Below are 17,992 nucleotides of genomic sequence, written 5' to 3'. Positions count from 1 at the left end.
CTCCCTTGTGACTAGGGCCCACTTGCTATTATCTGTCATCATTTCATTACTGTAAGCCTGCATATCCAGGAAGAAATTGTGACATTTATGATAGATGATTATAGTAACTAAGAAGCTGCCTTACAATAAATGATGTGATTGCCTGATCTAGCCCAGTATTGTCAACAATGATTGGGAGAAATATTTCTCCAGGGGCCAGATTCTTCCCTAGCACTACATGGAGAATCCCCTGGTATGGTGTGGTAGTCTCCCATCCAAGTAGTGGATTGACTGCACTCAGCTTCTGAAAGCAGTCGAGTCGGGTGTGCTCAGAGCTGCATTGTATTCAGGGTTGGTACAATTATACCAACAATGTAGTTCAGGATAACAATACACAGCAGCCAGTAAGAGACACATGAGGAAAGAGAAGGTGGTTATGATAACTGTGTCAACCCAAGCTTTAAAATGGTTGCAATTTTCGGCTGTATTGTTTTACAGCAAGCAGCAGAGAAAAGCTACAGTGGAGAAAAGACACATTTCTGACCACAGAGTTAACTGTTTTAATAACTGCAGGGTCTGCACCCAGCAATGTTACTATTCCGTCTGCACAAGCTGTGGTTTACTTCAAACACTTGCTGCCCAGGCTGTGGACTCTTCTTATGTATTGTTTCCTCAGCTTGTAGTAATGTGCCTGCAGCTGACTATAAATGCAGGATCAAAAAGTTTATATATATAGTTGTGTTATATAGATAGTATATTTTGTAAACATTCAAGTCAGCTTAGCTCTTGAATCCTGAATCAATGACCTCTGCTCTTCCACTAATTTGCATGGAGCTGATAAATTCAGTAAGTATCTGGCAGGAGGTTTCAAACTAATACAAACTAAAATTGTTGCTATCTGTGAACAAGATGTTCCTTAAAAATGTGAGATAAACCAATTCAATGTACAAATAATAAGCCAAGAAAGCCCAATCATGGTTTGGCATATTCCAACTGGCAGGAGTAAAAAGGACAAAAGCGGGGGGGAGGAGGAGGGAGAAGGAAGTAAACAGCAAAACTGACTTGAGTAAGGTGGTCTGGTAGTGCACAACAATGGAAGCAATGTTTCCATAGTAAATAGCACACCATGTTTTGTTTTTAATGCCTCTTTTCATCACCGGAAAGATGCAAAACTTGTTTCTCTCTGGCTCTCAAAATTCTAAGCTGTAGCTTAAAGAGAAGTTAGAATGAAGCTCACAAGAGAGAAGGACATTGGAAAAGGATTAGGAACACAAAGATCTTGAACAATGCAGAAGGGTAGAAAAATAATAAGCAAAAATATATCCACAGAGTGACAAAACTTACTGTATATACTCATGTATAAGTCGACCTCATGTATAAGTCGAGGGCAGTTTTTGGATCCAAAATCATGGATTTTTATATGACCCGTGGATAAGTCGAGGGGCAAACACTGGAGGATGTTACAAAAGATCTAAAGGGGGGAACAAAGCACCACTTCCCTCCCTATATCTCACTCTCTGGACCTCTCCCAAGCATCAGTCTCAGCATGGAAAAGGGGAAACAAACCTCAGTGCGCGCACGCGCGCGCGCGCGCGCACACACTCTTCCCCTTACCAAAAGCATCTCCAAGGCACATGGCTTGCGGAAAGGAGGACAGACCCCACTGTCTCTCTGCTTGTCACCCCCAGGACTCCAAGGTTCAGGGCTTGAAGAAACCTCCAAGACTCATGGCTTTCAGAAATAGAGGACAGGGCTTTCTCTCTCTCTGCTTTTCACCCCCAAGACTCATGGCTTTCAGAAATAGAGGACAGGGCTTTCTCTCTCTCTGCTTTTCACCCCCAAGACTCATAGCTTTCAGAAATAGAGGACAGGGCTTTCTCTCTCTCTGCTTTTCACCCCCAAGACTCATGGCTTTCAGAAATAGAGGACAGGGCTTTCTCTCTCTCTGCTTTTCACCCCCAAGACTCATATCTTTCAGAAATAGAGGACAGGGCTTTCTCTCTCTCTCTCTCGCCTTCTTACCCCCAAGACTTCCAGGCAAAACGGGGAACAAGCCTGGGCATACTTTCTTTGTGTTCCTTCTCTCAAGCAGCAGCTAGTTAGGTCTGGCTCGGCAGGAAGGCTGAGAGCCTGGGAAACAGACACACACACACACACAGAGGGAGAGAGGAGGAAATGAGAGCTAGCGCTGGGGCTTCAAACAGGGAGCCGTTACAAAGCTACAGAGGAAGGTGGGCACTTCTTTCACAAAATTTATTAGCATTAACTCATTGACCCTTCCATAAGTCTACCCAGGATTTTGGAGTTCAATTTGGGGCATAAATTTTTCGACTTATAGTCGAGTATATACGGTAAGTAATTGTTGAGACCTGTCCTAGCAGTAGAAATCTATAATGAGTTTATTAAGTGCAATCACATATTAGCCAATGCTGATGGATGATGAGCACTTCAGTAAAGATGGAGACAAGAGAAAAAGAGACTATGCCTACATGCATCTCTTTTAGCCTTATTTAAAGTATTATTTACAGCTGATTACAGATCCTAAAGATCTGTGTAATTAATTCTATGTTGTTAAAGAAATTTTAAATCCTCCAAACCTCATGGTAAACTACTTTATAAACAAAGCCCTTCCAGGGCAGTATAACAGTTAATAAAAATAAATAAATCAGACTTTTCATTGGATATGCCCGAACACATGGGCACACTTGTGTTTCTATGTATTCTTATTTATTTGTTTCTCGGATTTACTATTTAAAAAGGGATCTGAAACCAGTAATCAGACAAAGAATGTCAACATCTTTCAAACATGTGTTACACAAAACACACACTCATCTTTCAGTCAAGCATGTCTGAAATAAGTAAATACCTGTTCCTGCAGGTCGTAGTCATAACTATCATGCAGCAGAAGACTGAGGACATAGCGAGTATAAATCATGGCATCAATGCCACATTTTTCTAGCTCTTGTCCCAGCCAGGTCTGCACAGGGCCCAAAGCATGAAGCAGAGACATTTCTGAAACAGGTACAGGACCCAGACAGGAGCGTGAGGAGCTTTCAGGTGGCAAACCATCCACAACAACTGTATAGATTGGGTGCATGAATCTAGGTGGCTGTCATCCTTAGATCGTGGTGCATTTTCTGAAGATGATATTCCGTGGTGACCTGGAGGTGGATTTTTTTTTCACTCCAGTAAGGAGGAGACACGCTTGACTTCTAGGACAATCATTTATATTTCCTGGCAGTTATCAGTCTAGAGACAAGACCCCACTCTTCAGGCATAACCACTGAGAACACTAAATCTTAACAGGAAACACATGTTTATGTGCATTTTTCTACCTTAATTTCACATTGAAGCCAGATGTAAATCCCCAGCAGGACCTATAAAAGGTAAAAAAAGAAGTTGTGATGTGCTTCAAAAACACAACAGCACATATTAAATACACATACATGAATCTGAATAAAATGGACTTTGTAACTGTAATGAAATCCAAGTTTCATGTGAAAAACACACTGAAACATACATCTGCTGTGAACACCAAGACCTTGAAAAATGCAGTGGGTCTTGAGGAGATCTTTTAATTGAAATAGGAGAGTCCTGCCTCCCTTTCCACAAATCTGAGCTAAGTCATTCTTTGCCCTTAATGAAGCAAACCTTAGTTCAGGTATTTCCTGAACATTTTGAAGTGGGATGTACTTGTAAGCTTGCTGAACCTTCTGGGATCCACTTGTAAACTAATTAACACTCTTGAACTACTGCTCTCCTTCTCTTCAACAGAACACTACACCATTAGTTAACACTGAAAAGATTTGCCATTTGTTTTTAATTTTTAATGTTATTTCATAGGGGCGTGGTATAGGTAATCTGAGCAGAAATTTTAACACTGTAGCAAGTGGGATACAGCCTGCCTTTTAAAGGAACAGCACAACAGTAAAGAAGTTAGAAAGAAAAAGTCCCTGGAAGGGCAGGAAAAAAAATTGTGTGACCCACTCAGAAAGACTTCAGCACCTATGTGATGGCTGAGACCCCAAGTCTGAGAAGCACTGCCTTGTCTATAAATTTTTTCAAAAATTATGCAGAATTAGAAATACAGTGTATGTTAGTAAAGGACTGCATGATACAGTCTGAAAGTGAGGTTTTCTTCAAAGACTATGGCTAGCACCAGCTATGCTACAAAGCATTCAGCTTCAAGAGCACTGTGTGACACTAGGTCTGGGGATAGCCATATCCTAGGGATTAAATTTCTTCACTGGGAAAAATGGAGAGCCTTTCCAACTCCATCCTAACAATCTTGATAGTGCCTGATCTTTCCTTGCTGTTAGACCTCATGACATGTATTTAAGGTTTTGAGAGAGATGAGTCGTGCATGGCTAGTGTAGAGTAACTATCTCCATCCTCTTAACAGATATCATCCCTAGCAAGGACAGGCAGTAAAAGGGTAGGTGAGGGGGGAGATAGAGAGCAATCTTGTAGAAGGTGGGAAGAGTGTGTCTATGGCAGTGTGGGTCAGCCTTGGGCTCTAGAGTTGCATGTGGCCCCTAGCTTAATTTCAAAAGCCCTCTGCAAGTGATCAGTTTAGAACTCTGTCCCTTTCCTGAGAGCCCAAGGAGAGAAAAGTGCATAAACGAGCAATAAAGAGAGTGACAGGAGGAGAAAAGAGGTGACTTACATACCAGGGCTGGAGGTTCACCCACCACCAACATGCTCCCAAATACTTATGAGGGAATACATCCCTTAAGAGACAAAGTTGTCCACTCCTGATAACATAGCCTCTCAATTTGGGGAGTAAAATCAATATATTTGAGCACATCTCATCCACTAGAAAAGTAACATGCTGAAATGCTATTATAAGCACACACATTTAAGCATTTCTGTATCAGTGCCATAAATTATGCAGTCGAGTTTCCCGCATTTGGGGAAATTGCAGGGGTCAGCACACCTGGTCTTTGGTTTGCAGAAAGTTTCATCAAATGGATGGCCTTTTTTTCCAAAGTAGGGCAAACTGTTGCCTTTAGAACCCCAAAATGCAATCCTGAGGCTCTAAAAAGCTCCCAGACCCTTCATTTCTTTTTAAAAAGCTTGCAGTGATTTCGGAGCAATTTTTCACCTGAAAACTACTACTACTACTTACTACTATTTAAACCTTGTAACCCTAATTTTTAAGTTGAATAAAGAGAAAATGAAAATTAATTATCCTCATGCGCAGTAGTGGATTTTAATATTAAGAGAAAGAGACAAAAGTACATTTTCCAAAGTCATGCAAATCCAATTTGTTATCTGGTCTATTGGTATTAATTGCTTATCTTCAGGTTCCCAACTCCTTTTTTGTTCTAGAGTTTAGAATTAAGCAGCATTTGCAATGGTGACATAATGCAATTGCAGACTGTCAGGCCAATATAAGCAAGAGAATGTATTCTTCATTATTAGCAACATTCGAATCTTCTTCTAACCCAAGCTAATTTGTTGGCATTCTACATAACTTGTAGAATTGAATCAAGAATTTCTCTATGTAAAAACCCTGTCGTGGGCAAGTTGTATGTTTTTCCCATGTTGTATTCCATCATGTACCAAGACCTTGTTATGTCCCATGTGAGCTTTTCATATTTCGTTTAAATCTAGACATTAGAAGTCAGAGATCTATTTCTAAAAATCAGTTACCAGGTTTCAATCCCATTCTATCATACGATACAGCAGTGCTTCCCAAAGCATGTGTGCCATGCCCTGGTGCTCCATAAAGAACTCCCAGGAGCACTTTGGGATAATTCTCCTTCCCGCTTTTTTGCCTGGCTCAGTTCATTTGGTCACTGGTGCAGTGCAAGATGTTAAGCAAGATGTTGCTGCTGCTGTTGCACTAAAGTGACTGTCACAATGGTGGCCGCCACTGCCATCACTTCTTCTTTCTCCTCCCTAGAGTACAAGATGGAGCCATATTGTTAGCCAAGCTACTGTCATTTACCCACACATTTTTGGCTCAGTGCTACTTCTACAGCTGCTCCCTACCCCCCACTCCTCCCTGGCACGGAATTTGCCCTGAGTCAAGGAGGGCTGTGGTGCTGATGGCAGCAGCTGCCTTTTTACCAGCAGATCACAGGCTGATCCCACCTTGCCTCGCACACACACCAAGAGCAGGAGGCTGCCACCACTTTTTTCTACTCTTTTTGTGGTGGAAAGCAAGACAAGAACAGCCTGAGTCCTGTCGCTAGAAGGGTTGCTGTTACTACCACACATCTCCTTGGCTCAGTGCTACTTCCATTGCTGTTCTCCTTCCCCCATATGGACCTAGCCTTGAGCCATGTATGGTTGGGGTGCTGAGGTCAGTAGCATCCTTTCTCACCTTGCACCCACAAGAGGAGGAGGAGGAGGAAGCAGCAGCATCCCATCATCACTATTACTGTTGTAGCCACTTAAGCCCAAGCAAACTATTGTTGGTGGAATACAACAGAGACCCTGACAATGCTCACTTCTCCCTCCTCCTGCTCCTCTTTTTGTGGATAAACTGATTTGCAGCCTAAGAGCAGAGGCAGTAAGCAATTTTCCCTCCCCCAATTTTCCTTCTTGTATTTATTCTAGGAAAACAATTGTATGTTGAAGAAGGGGGGAAATAGGCGTGACACAGAGATCTAGATTTATTTATATAGGGACTAATGGGTCATGTGCCTGTGGCATCCCATAGGGACTAATGGGGTGTGTGCCCATGGTGTGCATGCCCTGCCACATGCACGACCCCCATTCATTTAAATGGGACTCGAGCATAGGTGGTATTTGCTTTACGTGGGGGAGTCCGGAATGGGTCTCCCACGTAAAGCAAGGGCACACTGTATTTTCCCAGACCAGGTACAAGGAGAATTGAGGAGGGGAAGGAGAACAGGAGTGATATACAGAACTGCAGGATTTATTTAACTCAATAGGTTTGCAATGTTAAAATGCTGAGAATCAAGATAACAATCTCTTCTCTTCTTCCTCCACACTAGTCCATCTTTGCTGAAGAATTCCACATCAGTGCACTGAAAACTGTAGCATCTGGATGTTAGCCCCAAACCATGTTACATCTAAAATAATCCCCAAACCCCAATAACCCCCATTCCCACCCTCACCAAAAGTCTCCCATATCAATGTACTAGAAAACCCTAATACTGGAAATTATTGTTAACTCTATTCTTCAAATATTTGGAACAGAAATCCACACACACACACACACACACACACACCTCTTTCTTACTAGCCACACTAGTCCACATCACAGGTTCTGCAATTCAGTATGTGGCATAGCATTTTTTTGGTGCAGTTTTCTGTAACTATGAGCACATCATGAAAAATCCCATACGTGTTTTTTTTCAAGAAAGCTACACACTTTTTCCTTCATACTGTTTAACTTTTATATATTTCCAAAAACTGAATCCTAGTTGGGACAATATGCTTCTGTTTTTGTGGTTGAGGACTGAATTTCCCCCCCTAGTCTTCCATTAAAAAAAAAAAAACCCTCAGCTTTGTAAAAATCCTCCTTTCTGTTCTAGCACTGTGTCAGGCCATATCCTATCATTTTTCACTTCTCATCTCTGCATTTCCTGCCACTCTGCTCCCTGTCTTCGCCACCCTTCAAGCACTTTGGACTTCACCCCCAAAACTGTTGGGATATAGAGTCCTAAGAAAATGTACAATGTGGTATTTGAAATAGTGACTGGACAACAAAGGGTCACTGGCAGCCATAATGACAAAGCATTTTTCTACCAGTGCTGAGTCATGGGAAGTGACTTCAGAGAGGATAGTCACCAAGTGCAATAAAGTGCTGCAAAATTGCAAAGCCACCCTGGACAGGGGACAAAAATCATTGTGACACAGGAGGAAGAGGATGGGCCAAAAGGCCACATGGAGCCCTAGTTATAAAAGGGGAGTGCCTCAAGTCACAGTATGGGTAGCAGTGAGTTGTGGATGATGGTGGATGGTGTTGGAGTTGTAAGATAGCCTTGTACATAGTGGAACTTCTGAAGAATAAAAGCCTCGTGAAGATACATCTGCTTAGAGTCTCTTTTGTCCACTTCTGGAAGGGGAGAGACATTTCTCCAGTTTGCACACACCTGTCTGTCACTTGTGAGGTGGTGATCCTGGTGCAGAACGTCAGTGTGACAAATTACGCACTGCGCAACAACGCTAACACTTTGTACATGTGAAATCTGAAAGACAGACCCAAAAGAGCTTTGTAAACTGGGCTCCTGAAAAAAGACAGTGTAACTGGCAGAGGAGAGCCAGTGTGGCATAGTGGTTTGAGTGTTAGGAGACTATGACTCTGGAAACCAGGGTTCAAATCCCAGCTTGGCCATGAAACCCACTGTGACTTTGGGTGAACCACAAACTCTCAGCTCCAGGGTAAGCAAACCTCCTCTGAACAAATCTTGCCAAGAAACCCCATGATGGTTAAGTCAGAAACGGCTTGAAGATACAACAACAGATCTGTGTGTACAAATACAGCATGCCCGTTCAGGACCCCCTCCACCCCGCGTAAGCTGAATTCTGCACATGCTCAAGCCTCATTGGAATGAATAAGGCTTGTGCATGCGGTGGCACGGGCGGGGCGCGCGGACCATTCATTCCAATGGGACGTGCAGTCCCTTGCACCCTGCACGGCTTCCCACATATGGTTAAAGCCGCATATAGTGTGCCCGCGTATGACGCAGGCGCACTGTACAAGTATGCTCATCAACAAGGGTGTAATAGTGTGTAGCTTGCTGTGAGGTACCAAATGTGGGGCTGGATGTTATACAGCTACCAGGATAGCCAAAAAGAACATTGGTAGATCAGTAAGAAAAAGATGTGATGACTACAATCAGTAGTGAGTAAAAGAGGAAAGCCATATTACAGATGGATTTACTCAATAAAGAAAGCCACAGCCCAGAATTTGCAGGACTTGGCTATTAATGGATATCTTGGAGATCTCTCATTCATTGATATTGTTGTGTGTCTTCAAGTCATAGTGACCCTAAGGCAAACCTAACTCAGGGTTTTCTTGGAAAGATTGGTTCAGGTGTGGTTTGCAAGCAAGTTTAGGAATCTCTACACTGAACAACCGCACAGAGGGGCTTGCTTAGTTCTCACATCATTCTTTACAAACTCAGTAGAGCTAAGCTAATGGGAAACAATATGGGCCATTTGAAAGTAGTAAATAATTTCCTCACACTTCTGCTGTTATAATCATCATAATCAGATTTAATACTCTATCCCCACAGCCACACCTTTATTTTCAACCATGTATTTACCTTACAAGAAAAACACCTAACACTGCAGCAGCTCAGATATCATTAAAAAGAAATCTGGTGGTGGACAAGAATGTCTTTTTTTCTCTACAGGGAACGTAGGATAATGTCAAACAGGGAAGAGGGAAAAGAAGAAATAATACTCTGCCTCCCACTCCAAATATAGTTACTGGGGCCTGGAAACTAGAGTATTATTTTCTTCCTTCTCAAGACCTATGCCAGAGGTTATGTTTCATTTGCATGTGAAAAACACAGATAAGGTTTGAGGAGACTCATCTGGCCCTACCCTTTTGCTCTGCAAAAGCCAATAGCCTTGGATGGATGGGAAGTAATTGGGAAAAAAACGCCAAAACATTTCACACACACACACACACACACAATTTGACAGGACTTTAGTAAACTAATGACTAAGCATTTCTTGGTAAGGCACCAGACAACTATATCAGACAATGAAAACAGAAGAATTCACAAAGCAGCAATTTACAGTACAAGCAAAATGGCAAAGAAAGGTCCAGAAAATGGTCTGAAAGCACCCTCTGGGGGCAAAGACAGCTTTGTCACAGCAGGCTGAAGCAGCATCAGTAGCACAGGAAATCTTTCAGATAAAATTGATATACCAACTGCATCCCTTCCTGGACAGTTATGTCCTCCTAGAACTAAATAGGCAAACATTGATTCAAGAAATACGACAACCATCCCAAATGCATAAAAACTCACGTAACACGAAGATATTTGCCCAACTCCCCTAAAAAAATTAGACCTAACTGCACTTGACACCAGAAAAATCCAGACCTCACTCTATTACACCAAATCTTATAATGATTTTAGCAATAAGAACTCCCATCTACTTGCCAGGGCAGCAAAGCCTAAGACAGAAAAATGGACGATTTCTTCCATTACTACTTCCAATTGCCCCCAAATAAATTGTGAAGGAATTTCACAAATTCTATTCAAAGTTATACACATCTGAGGCACCATCAGATTTAAACATGAACAGCTTTATGAGGTCTTTCAATCTAAACAAATCGTGCCTCTTCACATACCTTCTACTAAATAACCCTATACGATTAGAGGAAATAAAGCAAGCTATAGATAAGCTGAGGCCTGGGAAATCTCCTGGCCCGGATGGGTTTTCAGAAGAATTTTATAAGGTGCTTTATGATGCTTTGTTACCTCACTTAAATACTGTGTTTAATTATATTTAATATGATGGCATATGCCCAGGGCCATTTTGTGCAAATATCTTGACAATCAGACCTAAAAGCAGAGATACCAAATGCAGCTTGGCCCCACATATGGGACCTATACAAATCACAAGCAGCTGCTACAAAGCAAGAAGTTTTGAAAGTTATTCACAAGCACTTAATGCCAATCCAGAATGATTAAAAATGTCCCACCATCCTCTTGTAGGGGCTGTGGAGCTATAGGTTCCTCTCTACGTATGTGGCTTGACTGCCCTAATGTGAAAGAGCGGTTGGGCCATGGTTCTGGATCAAATATCTGGTATTTTGAGGCAGACTATTCATTTCTGCCCTACTTTTATTGTTATCCCTGTATTACTGTTAATGCTAATTGCATTTAATCACATTTTTCCTTCATGGCAGCACATCTGGAAGTGGCTAGATGTTGGAAATCAGGTAAACTAACAATGGACAATTGGAGGTAAAGAGTACAGGGCTCTTGTCTGGTGGAGAAACTCTCATACACAATTCAAACTTGTAACAGACACAAGAGACAAGACTCAGTTAATGGAGACTGTTAATATAGTATATTCCTCGCAGCGATTACAACCCCCAGTTGCTCAAGCAGGCCTATGGCAAAATACATTATGTCTAGAGTCTTTGTCCACTGACCAAACCTCAGCAATCACTTAGAATATTTTCCTGTCCATATTTGAGGAATCTGCATCTCATACTGCTATTTAACTGTTCTTTGTCAAAGTTTTTCCTTGTATTGTTGATGTTATGTTAACTTGCTTGCCTTCATTTTTTCTTATAATTAAAACTGAATATTTTTAAAAGACTAAAAATGTGTCCATCAATGACAGCAAGCTTTAATAACTTATTGATAAGTTAAAAAGGGGGGTTTGTAGGATCTCCATAAGTTGGAAACAACTTGAAGTGGCACAAGAAGTGTTTCTGGATACAACATTAACCAGGGTAAAAGTGAATTTAATAGCTATAGGAAATCTTCAGAGCTCAGTGGGAAATTTAGGAATTATGACTTCATCAAATTTGAGTGAAACAACAGACACCAACTAAGTCTATGTTGTGAATGAAATTTTAAAAAAATCAGTTTTGGAAGAAGAGCATTTTTTTCAGTTTGATAAGACAGTAGTAATAACGGGTGCATGTTTTTTTTCTCTTAAAACATGATGGTTGAACTTAAATTTATAGAATTAGTCCAAGTGGGGAAAACAGAAGTTTTCTTAACATTCCCATGCCAATTTTTTTACTATCGAGCTGAACAATGTAACCATGGTAGATTACACAAGGCAAGGATATTTCTTGGATATTTCAAGAGCATTAAGATATTGAAATACCAGTGAAATATCTATTGTTTGCAGATACGAAAAAACACAGATCAAATCAGAGAGGTTCAAGGTTTGGAATAAAGTAAAATTAAAGTCCAAATGTCTCATCAATGAAACACTTTATATGAATGCAGCCAGGAATACTTAGCTGTGAACAGTAGTAGCAACAGCAATAGCACTTACACTTCTATACCTTTTTATAATGCTAAGCAATCTCTAAGCAGTTTACAATGTGTTAGCCAATTGCCTCTGACAAGCTGGGTACTCATTTGACCAACCTACAAAAAGATGGAAGGCTGAGTCAACCTGGAGCCCTGAAGGATCCAACTCACAACATTTTGGCTGCAGTACCAGCATTTAACCACTGCACCACCAAAGCTACTGGTAGATTACTAGACATTGCATGAGAAACAATGCAATGGAATTTGCTTTTATTAGACATTCATGGAAGAGATACATAATGTTCAATTTCCTAGACATCATTACTTACAATTGAGAAGGTGGGTCCAAACGTAGCTTAATGAAAGAATTAAGAAAGGAAACAAATTTTGAAACAATAATAAGAGATGAGGGGATTTTAGGGTGACTATATCAAATTGGAGCAGAAGTGGGGACAAAACTGATTCATGTCATGTCAAATGGGACATGTACCTGAATTTAGATTTAGGTACGTACGTAAGAGGAAAAGAAGAATGAGACTGTCATCATGCTTTACTGACATAAATTTAATAAATAATAATAAATAAATGCTTTATTTATATACCGCCCTTCTTCCAATCAGGGCGGTGTACAACATAATAATAAACACAATATACAAAGGCAATAAAAACACATTAAAATATACATTAAAATCACATTTATTTCAATCCTTTGCATGTTTAGCATCAAACATATGCATAGCTCTCCTACATAATGGCTATGAAATCACAAAAGAAGTGAGCTGAGGAGAGGGATTCGGATTCAGGTGTTTCCTATCAAGTACTAGGTGTTCCCTACAATCCTATAGTTGCTTATTATGGTACTGTATTTTGAAGTGTTAGAAATAATGCAAATGATATCTGATGTCTCAGATACATTAACATGCAAAATTTTCCCACTTCACCAATTATATATTGGCAGGTAAAATGAGAGTCATGAATTACATGGATGAAAGGATCATACAAACTGAATGTAAACTCATCCCCCCATACTCCTGGAATGAGAAAGTTTTTTCCATGCTACCATCAGGGAGACAAGATTTTTAAATATATTGTGATTAAAAAACTGTTTGAATATTAGAATAAGGCATGATACTATAATACAGTGTGCATTAATTGTACAGTGTGCATTAATTGTACAAACAACATACAATCACCCTTCCTCGTTAGCTAGTTTCCCTTTTGCAGATTTGATGATTCACATATTTCGTTAGTATGTTCTCTTTAAGAACCTCTAGGTCCTCCACCACAATTTTATGGTCAGCCACAGACCTGTGCTGGACGACACAGATTCCTAGGGAAGTGTTATCTCCACTTTAAAAAAAAATAATGGAATGTTAGACTTACCTGATATACGTCCTTTTCCTGCAGAGAAGGTCCAAGCATCCTAATTTTGGGTAGCTCCGCCCACTTGGCTCCTGACAGGCAGGGAGAGAAGAAACAATAGACCGGGGGCATGGCCCCGCCTTCATGGGTGGAATGACCCAGGGAACCTCAGTCAATGACTAGCTAAGAGAAAGGATCTAAAATTTCCTCTCTTTTTTGAAGGGGAGAGTCACCCACAATGGCTCTATAAAATTAACATAGGATGGTGACCCGAAGAGAACTTAGCTAACATCACCCACCTGCGCCAGTAGGCAAGAACAGGGTGGGGAGGATGCTCGGACCTTCTCTGCAGGAAAGGGACGTATATTAGATAACTCTAATGTTCCGTTTCCCAGCAGAGAAAGGGGATGAGCATCCTAACTTTGGGATTTAGAAAAGCACACTGAGTGAGCCTGATGGCACGGAAGGCGGATCAGTGATAATCTGTTGTAAAACCCTACGACCAAAGGCCATCTTGGCTGACTGAAAAGATCGAGCTTATAGTGTCTGACAAACGTGGAAGGTGTCTTCCAAGTAGCTGCTCTGCAAATTTCAGCCAGAGGAGGCATTGGTAGACAGGGCTGCTGACAATGACACCAGGATGTGCGGGACGCTAAGCGTCCATCGCGTCAAAATGGCAGCTCCTGTGTGTACAGGGTGCCACCATTTTGACGCCCCCGTCACGTGCTAGGGGTGAGGCCAGTACGGGTGGTGCGCCCTCGGCCAACCCCTAGCACGTGAAAGGGGCGCACTTCAGGCCCGTCTGGAGAGGGCCTAAGAGTATCTTCCCCGTCCTTGCTGAAGACCGTGGAAGATACAAGGGCCGACACCGGTGCATCGACCAATGGGGCCTTGAATTTATCCATGACAGCTGAATGGAGAATATAGTGATTGTGGGTAACACTGTAATTGGGCCTATTGGCAGCTGGCCTGTCCCATTCATCCTTAATAATTTGCATGAAATTGAGGAGACATGGGACTTCTAGGACAGATGGTGATGTAACTGGGAACAGATCCTCACTGATTTTGGGGAGGTCAGAGTCCAGTGGGGCTGCCTGGGTTGAAGGTAAATTAATGCCCAGGGTCTTGGTAGTTTTCTTGACCAAAAGGGGCATAATCTTCTGGCTTAAAGAGGCGAGAAGACATGGGGGCATCTTTAGTGTCGTCCCCCTCGTGTGACAGCTTGCCCTCCTCAGACTGTGAGTCCTCAGACTGTGAGTCTGAGGACTCAGATTTTCCTCCTGAGATGTCCTCCTCGGAAGAGTGAGAGGAGTGGGGTCTCTTATGGCTGGTGGACCTATGAGAATGTCTTGGCCTTTTACGTGGAGGGCAGTAGGACTGTTCAGAGTCTGAACATGAAGCTTCATCATCCTGACCCTTAGACTCAGCTGAAGTCTGAGTGAGGTTAGAGGATGTCGGCGTGTGCCCTGGTCGGTCAGCCTGTCCAGTGGAGGTGCCACTGGACCCCCTCCCCATGAAGCCCCTGAGGGCTGGGATTCCGCCCCTTCCAGGGGCTGGCCTGCCGGTGAGGGAAGATCACAGGAGGATCAGACAGAGGTCCAAAGCGCAGCCATCCCACCCCCAGTGCCACCGAGGAAGCACTCGCCCTTGGTGGCCTACCCAAGATGGTGGCTGCCATCGGGCTTAGTCGGGGCAAAATGGCACACTTCCAGCACCAGTTCAAGATGGCGGCCCCCATCGTGGGCCATGCGGCAAATATGGCTGCCCCCAGGGTGAGCCATGTGGGCAAGATGACTGGCTCCTGGTGACGGAGCTGGCGTGCCCCCCCCCCCCCCGCCGGGTAAAGCAAGCCATGGCTTGCATTAGCAAGCCAAGGAACTCCCCACCTGGCAGGCATATCACTGGGGAAAAGGGGGGACTGGCCGGGATAAAAGGGGCCTGGCCACATGAGAAAGGGCGGCCCCCACGGAGTGCTGAAAGCCCCACTAACCCAAGCCGGCGTGGCAACTCCGGCAGGTTGTGGCGCAGTGGATTCGCCCCCTCCCTGGGAAGCCCTAGCGATGGCAGGGGCTTCCTGGGCTAGGAAGGCCCTGAACCACAACATTTCAGGCGGGGGGAAGAGCTCATGGTCTCCCCTCCGTCTGGAGTCCTCATTGGGGGCTCTCTGTCCTCCGACCCTGACTGGGTCGCTTGCACGGACCAGGCTCAGCAGCAGAAGGGAGGGGAAACCCCTCTGTCCACTGTGGCTGTGCTTCCACCGTCTGGCTGCTCTGTGGTGGGAAAGCCTCAGGGTACGCAGCCAGCAAAGCCAGGACTGGCCCGGACTGTGTGGAAGTGCTCTCCCCTGGAGATCTGGTCTCCTCTTCACTGGCCATAGTCCCAAGAGAGGGGGAAAGGAGGGTAAAGGAAAAAGATAGGAGGAAAAGAAAAGTGTTGTTTTTTTAAGGAGAGGGAAGTAAGAAAGAGGAGAACCAGGTGAGACTGGAGAGCTGAGAAGTAATCCAAAAATGGCTGCAAGAGCAAACAGGATTCACGTCTTACCAGGAGCTAGGCAGGAAGAAGACTGGGGTTCCCCAGCCCATGAGAGAGGGGCCAGGCCCCGGTCTATTGTTTCTTCTCTCCCTGCCTATCAGAAGCCAAGTGGGCAGAGCTACCCAAAGTTAGGATGCTTGGCCCCCTTCTCTGCTGGGAAATATTGATTATTTGCTGTTTTTCTACTTTCACGGAAGGCGCTGTGCCCCTTACCACTACAAATATGGGATGAGAGGACTGGATTAGTTCTAGAATGCACTATGTGAGATAACATGACACACATTAGAATAAGCTTTCCAAACAAAATCACAGCCTGGGAGGAAGAATGAGGTCTATAATTTTACCAGTTTCCCCTTTCATCTTTTGCCCTGTATAAACTGCTTAAAAGTTGCTCCAGTTGTTAACTTCATCTTTCGTTATATGCCATATATTTTATTTTTCCCTTTGTAAAACACTGGCCTCAAAAATGCTCATGAGAGATAACTATAAGAGTACTGTATACTCCTTTCTGTTTCTGCTAAGAAATAAGGTAATCTTGTAGTACTAGAACACACTAGCTAGCAATTTCAATGTCTCCTCAATAGTAAAGTCAATTTGTTCCCAAACTTGCAAATAATAATAATAATAATAATAATAATAAAAAAGATATTCTGTGCCTTGTAAAGTATAATTAGATATCATTTCCCCCTGTAGCAACTAAATATATGAACCTTACTGGTCATTTGATGAGGGAGCAAGCTTGTTTTCTGCTGCTCCAGAGACTAGGACCTGGAGCTTAATAATTAATAGGTTCTTTCTAGGAATCTCTAGACCCACCAATGCAACTCTATGGTCAACCTCCACCAAAGGTTGTGCTGGAGGACCTGGAGATTCCTAAAGAGAATACTTCTCTAAATATTTGTAGGTCTTCCAGCACAATTTTCTGATTAACATCCAGCAGATATAGACCACAGAGTTGTTCTGGAGGGTGTTGTCTCAGGTGTGTGTGTGCACATGTGTGTGTTTGTGTGTATGTATATGTATGTGTGTGTGTATAAAATTTGTGGTTTTCCCAATTTCACAGGGTTCCTGTGCCCCTAACCCCAACAAATGGGGAGGGTCCACAGTATTTTAATTTAGTGAGCATATGTGGACATAATTAAAACACCTGCTTACCTCATTCTGGCTCTTCCATTGCAACTGTCCTTGCATTCAGGAAAGACTAATATTGCTTCCAAGCCTGTTTGGGATTTGCCATACACCTATTGGGTTTTCCAATACAGTGGTACCTCGGGATACGAAATACCCAGGTTACGAAATTTTCGGGATACGAAAAAATCCCATTGGAAAACATTGTTCCGGGTTACGAAAGTTTTTTCGGGTTACGAAAAAACTTTTGGTGCTTTTCGGCGCGATTTCACACCAAATCGCGGCTTTTCCCCATTAGCGCCTATGGGAATTCGGCTTGCGAAAGCCTTACGGGTTACGAAATTGATAGCGGAACGAATTAATTTCGTAACCCGAGGCACCACTGTATTTTATAAACACTGCATTTAGAATGAATACAGATACAGTTGTGGAACTACTGTTAATTGTTGCATTTATAGTTTTAAAATGTTTTAATGGCATACAGTACGTTGCTTACAGTATGATATTTTATACAGCAGGAGTAAAGAATCTTTTTTTGGCCCCATTTGGCTTTTACAAGCAGCTTTTAAGGGATCATGCCAGAGATGGCTATCCCACAAAAAGTAAGAAAATTAAAAGTAGACAATGCAACTCTGTATTCTCTCTCATACTCTCGCACGTGTGCACCCGTACACACACATGATGAAAAGGAAGCTTGTGAAATAAACTATTTCTGTCTTTCTGGTGGGAAGAGGAAGCTCCAGCCACAGTTTACACTGCTAGAACATACACTTGTATTAAACAAAGCTACCTTTTAGGGACTAAACATGGGGCTTATTCCTCTCCCCAGCCTTCAAACATCAGTTCTGAGATGGGGCAGACAAGAGATTCTCATGTATAGCTCTTACCCAAATTTCTTGCTCTCTGACCCTCTAACTGGCATCACTGATGCCAGCAGCTGCTTTGGTTCCCTGCTGTGTTTACCAGCTAAGCATCATAACAAGAAACTTGGATCTCTGCCCACCCAACCTCCCCCACAACTCTGTCACTATAGTCTTGAGACAAGGAGAGTG

General features: G+C 42.8%; 1 protein-coding gene across 8 annotated transcripts in view; it reads right to left on the bottom strand.

Annotated features, from left to right (window-relative positions):
* The window catches only part of KIAA0232 (KIAA0232 ortholog), a 58,574-nt gene that overhangs the window by 30,613 nt on the left and 9,969 nt on the right, over positions 1–17,992 (bottom strand). For 4 of the 8 annotated variants that reach the window (XM_089516316.1, XM_089516321.1, XM_089516320.1 and 1 more), the window contains exon 2: positions 2,846–3,356. In XM_089516316.1, the coding sequence (XP_089372442.1) occupies positions 2,846–3,076 (231 nt within the window). In that variant the 5' untranslated portion in view covers positions 3,077–3,356. Of the gene's footprint in view, positions 1–2,845; positions 3,357–12,247; positions 12,274–17,992 lie in introns of all 8 variants that reach the window. The other 4 variants (XM_089516324.1, XM_089516322.1, XM_089516323.1 and 1 more) reach the window with 2 other exon arrangements.

Source organism: Sceloporus occidentalis, unplaced genomic scaffold (genome assembly GCF_023333645.1).
Source record: "Sceloporus occidentalis isolate IW3139 unplaced genomic scaffold, rSceOcc1.0.p SCAF_3, whole genome shotgun sequence".
NCBI classification, from domain to species: domain Eukaryota; kingdom Metazoa; phylum Chordata; class Lepidosauria; order Squamata; family Phrynosomatidae; genus Sceloporus; species Sceloporus occidentalis.
The sequence above is the reverse complement of the archived record's forward strand: the minus strand, read 5'-3'. Positions and strand labels throughout refer to the sequence as shown.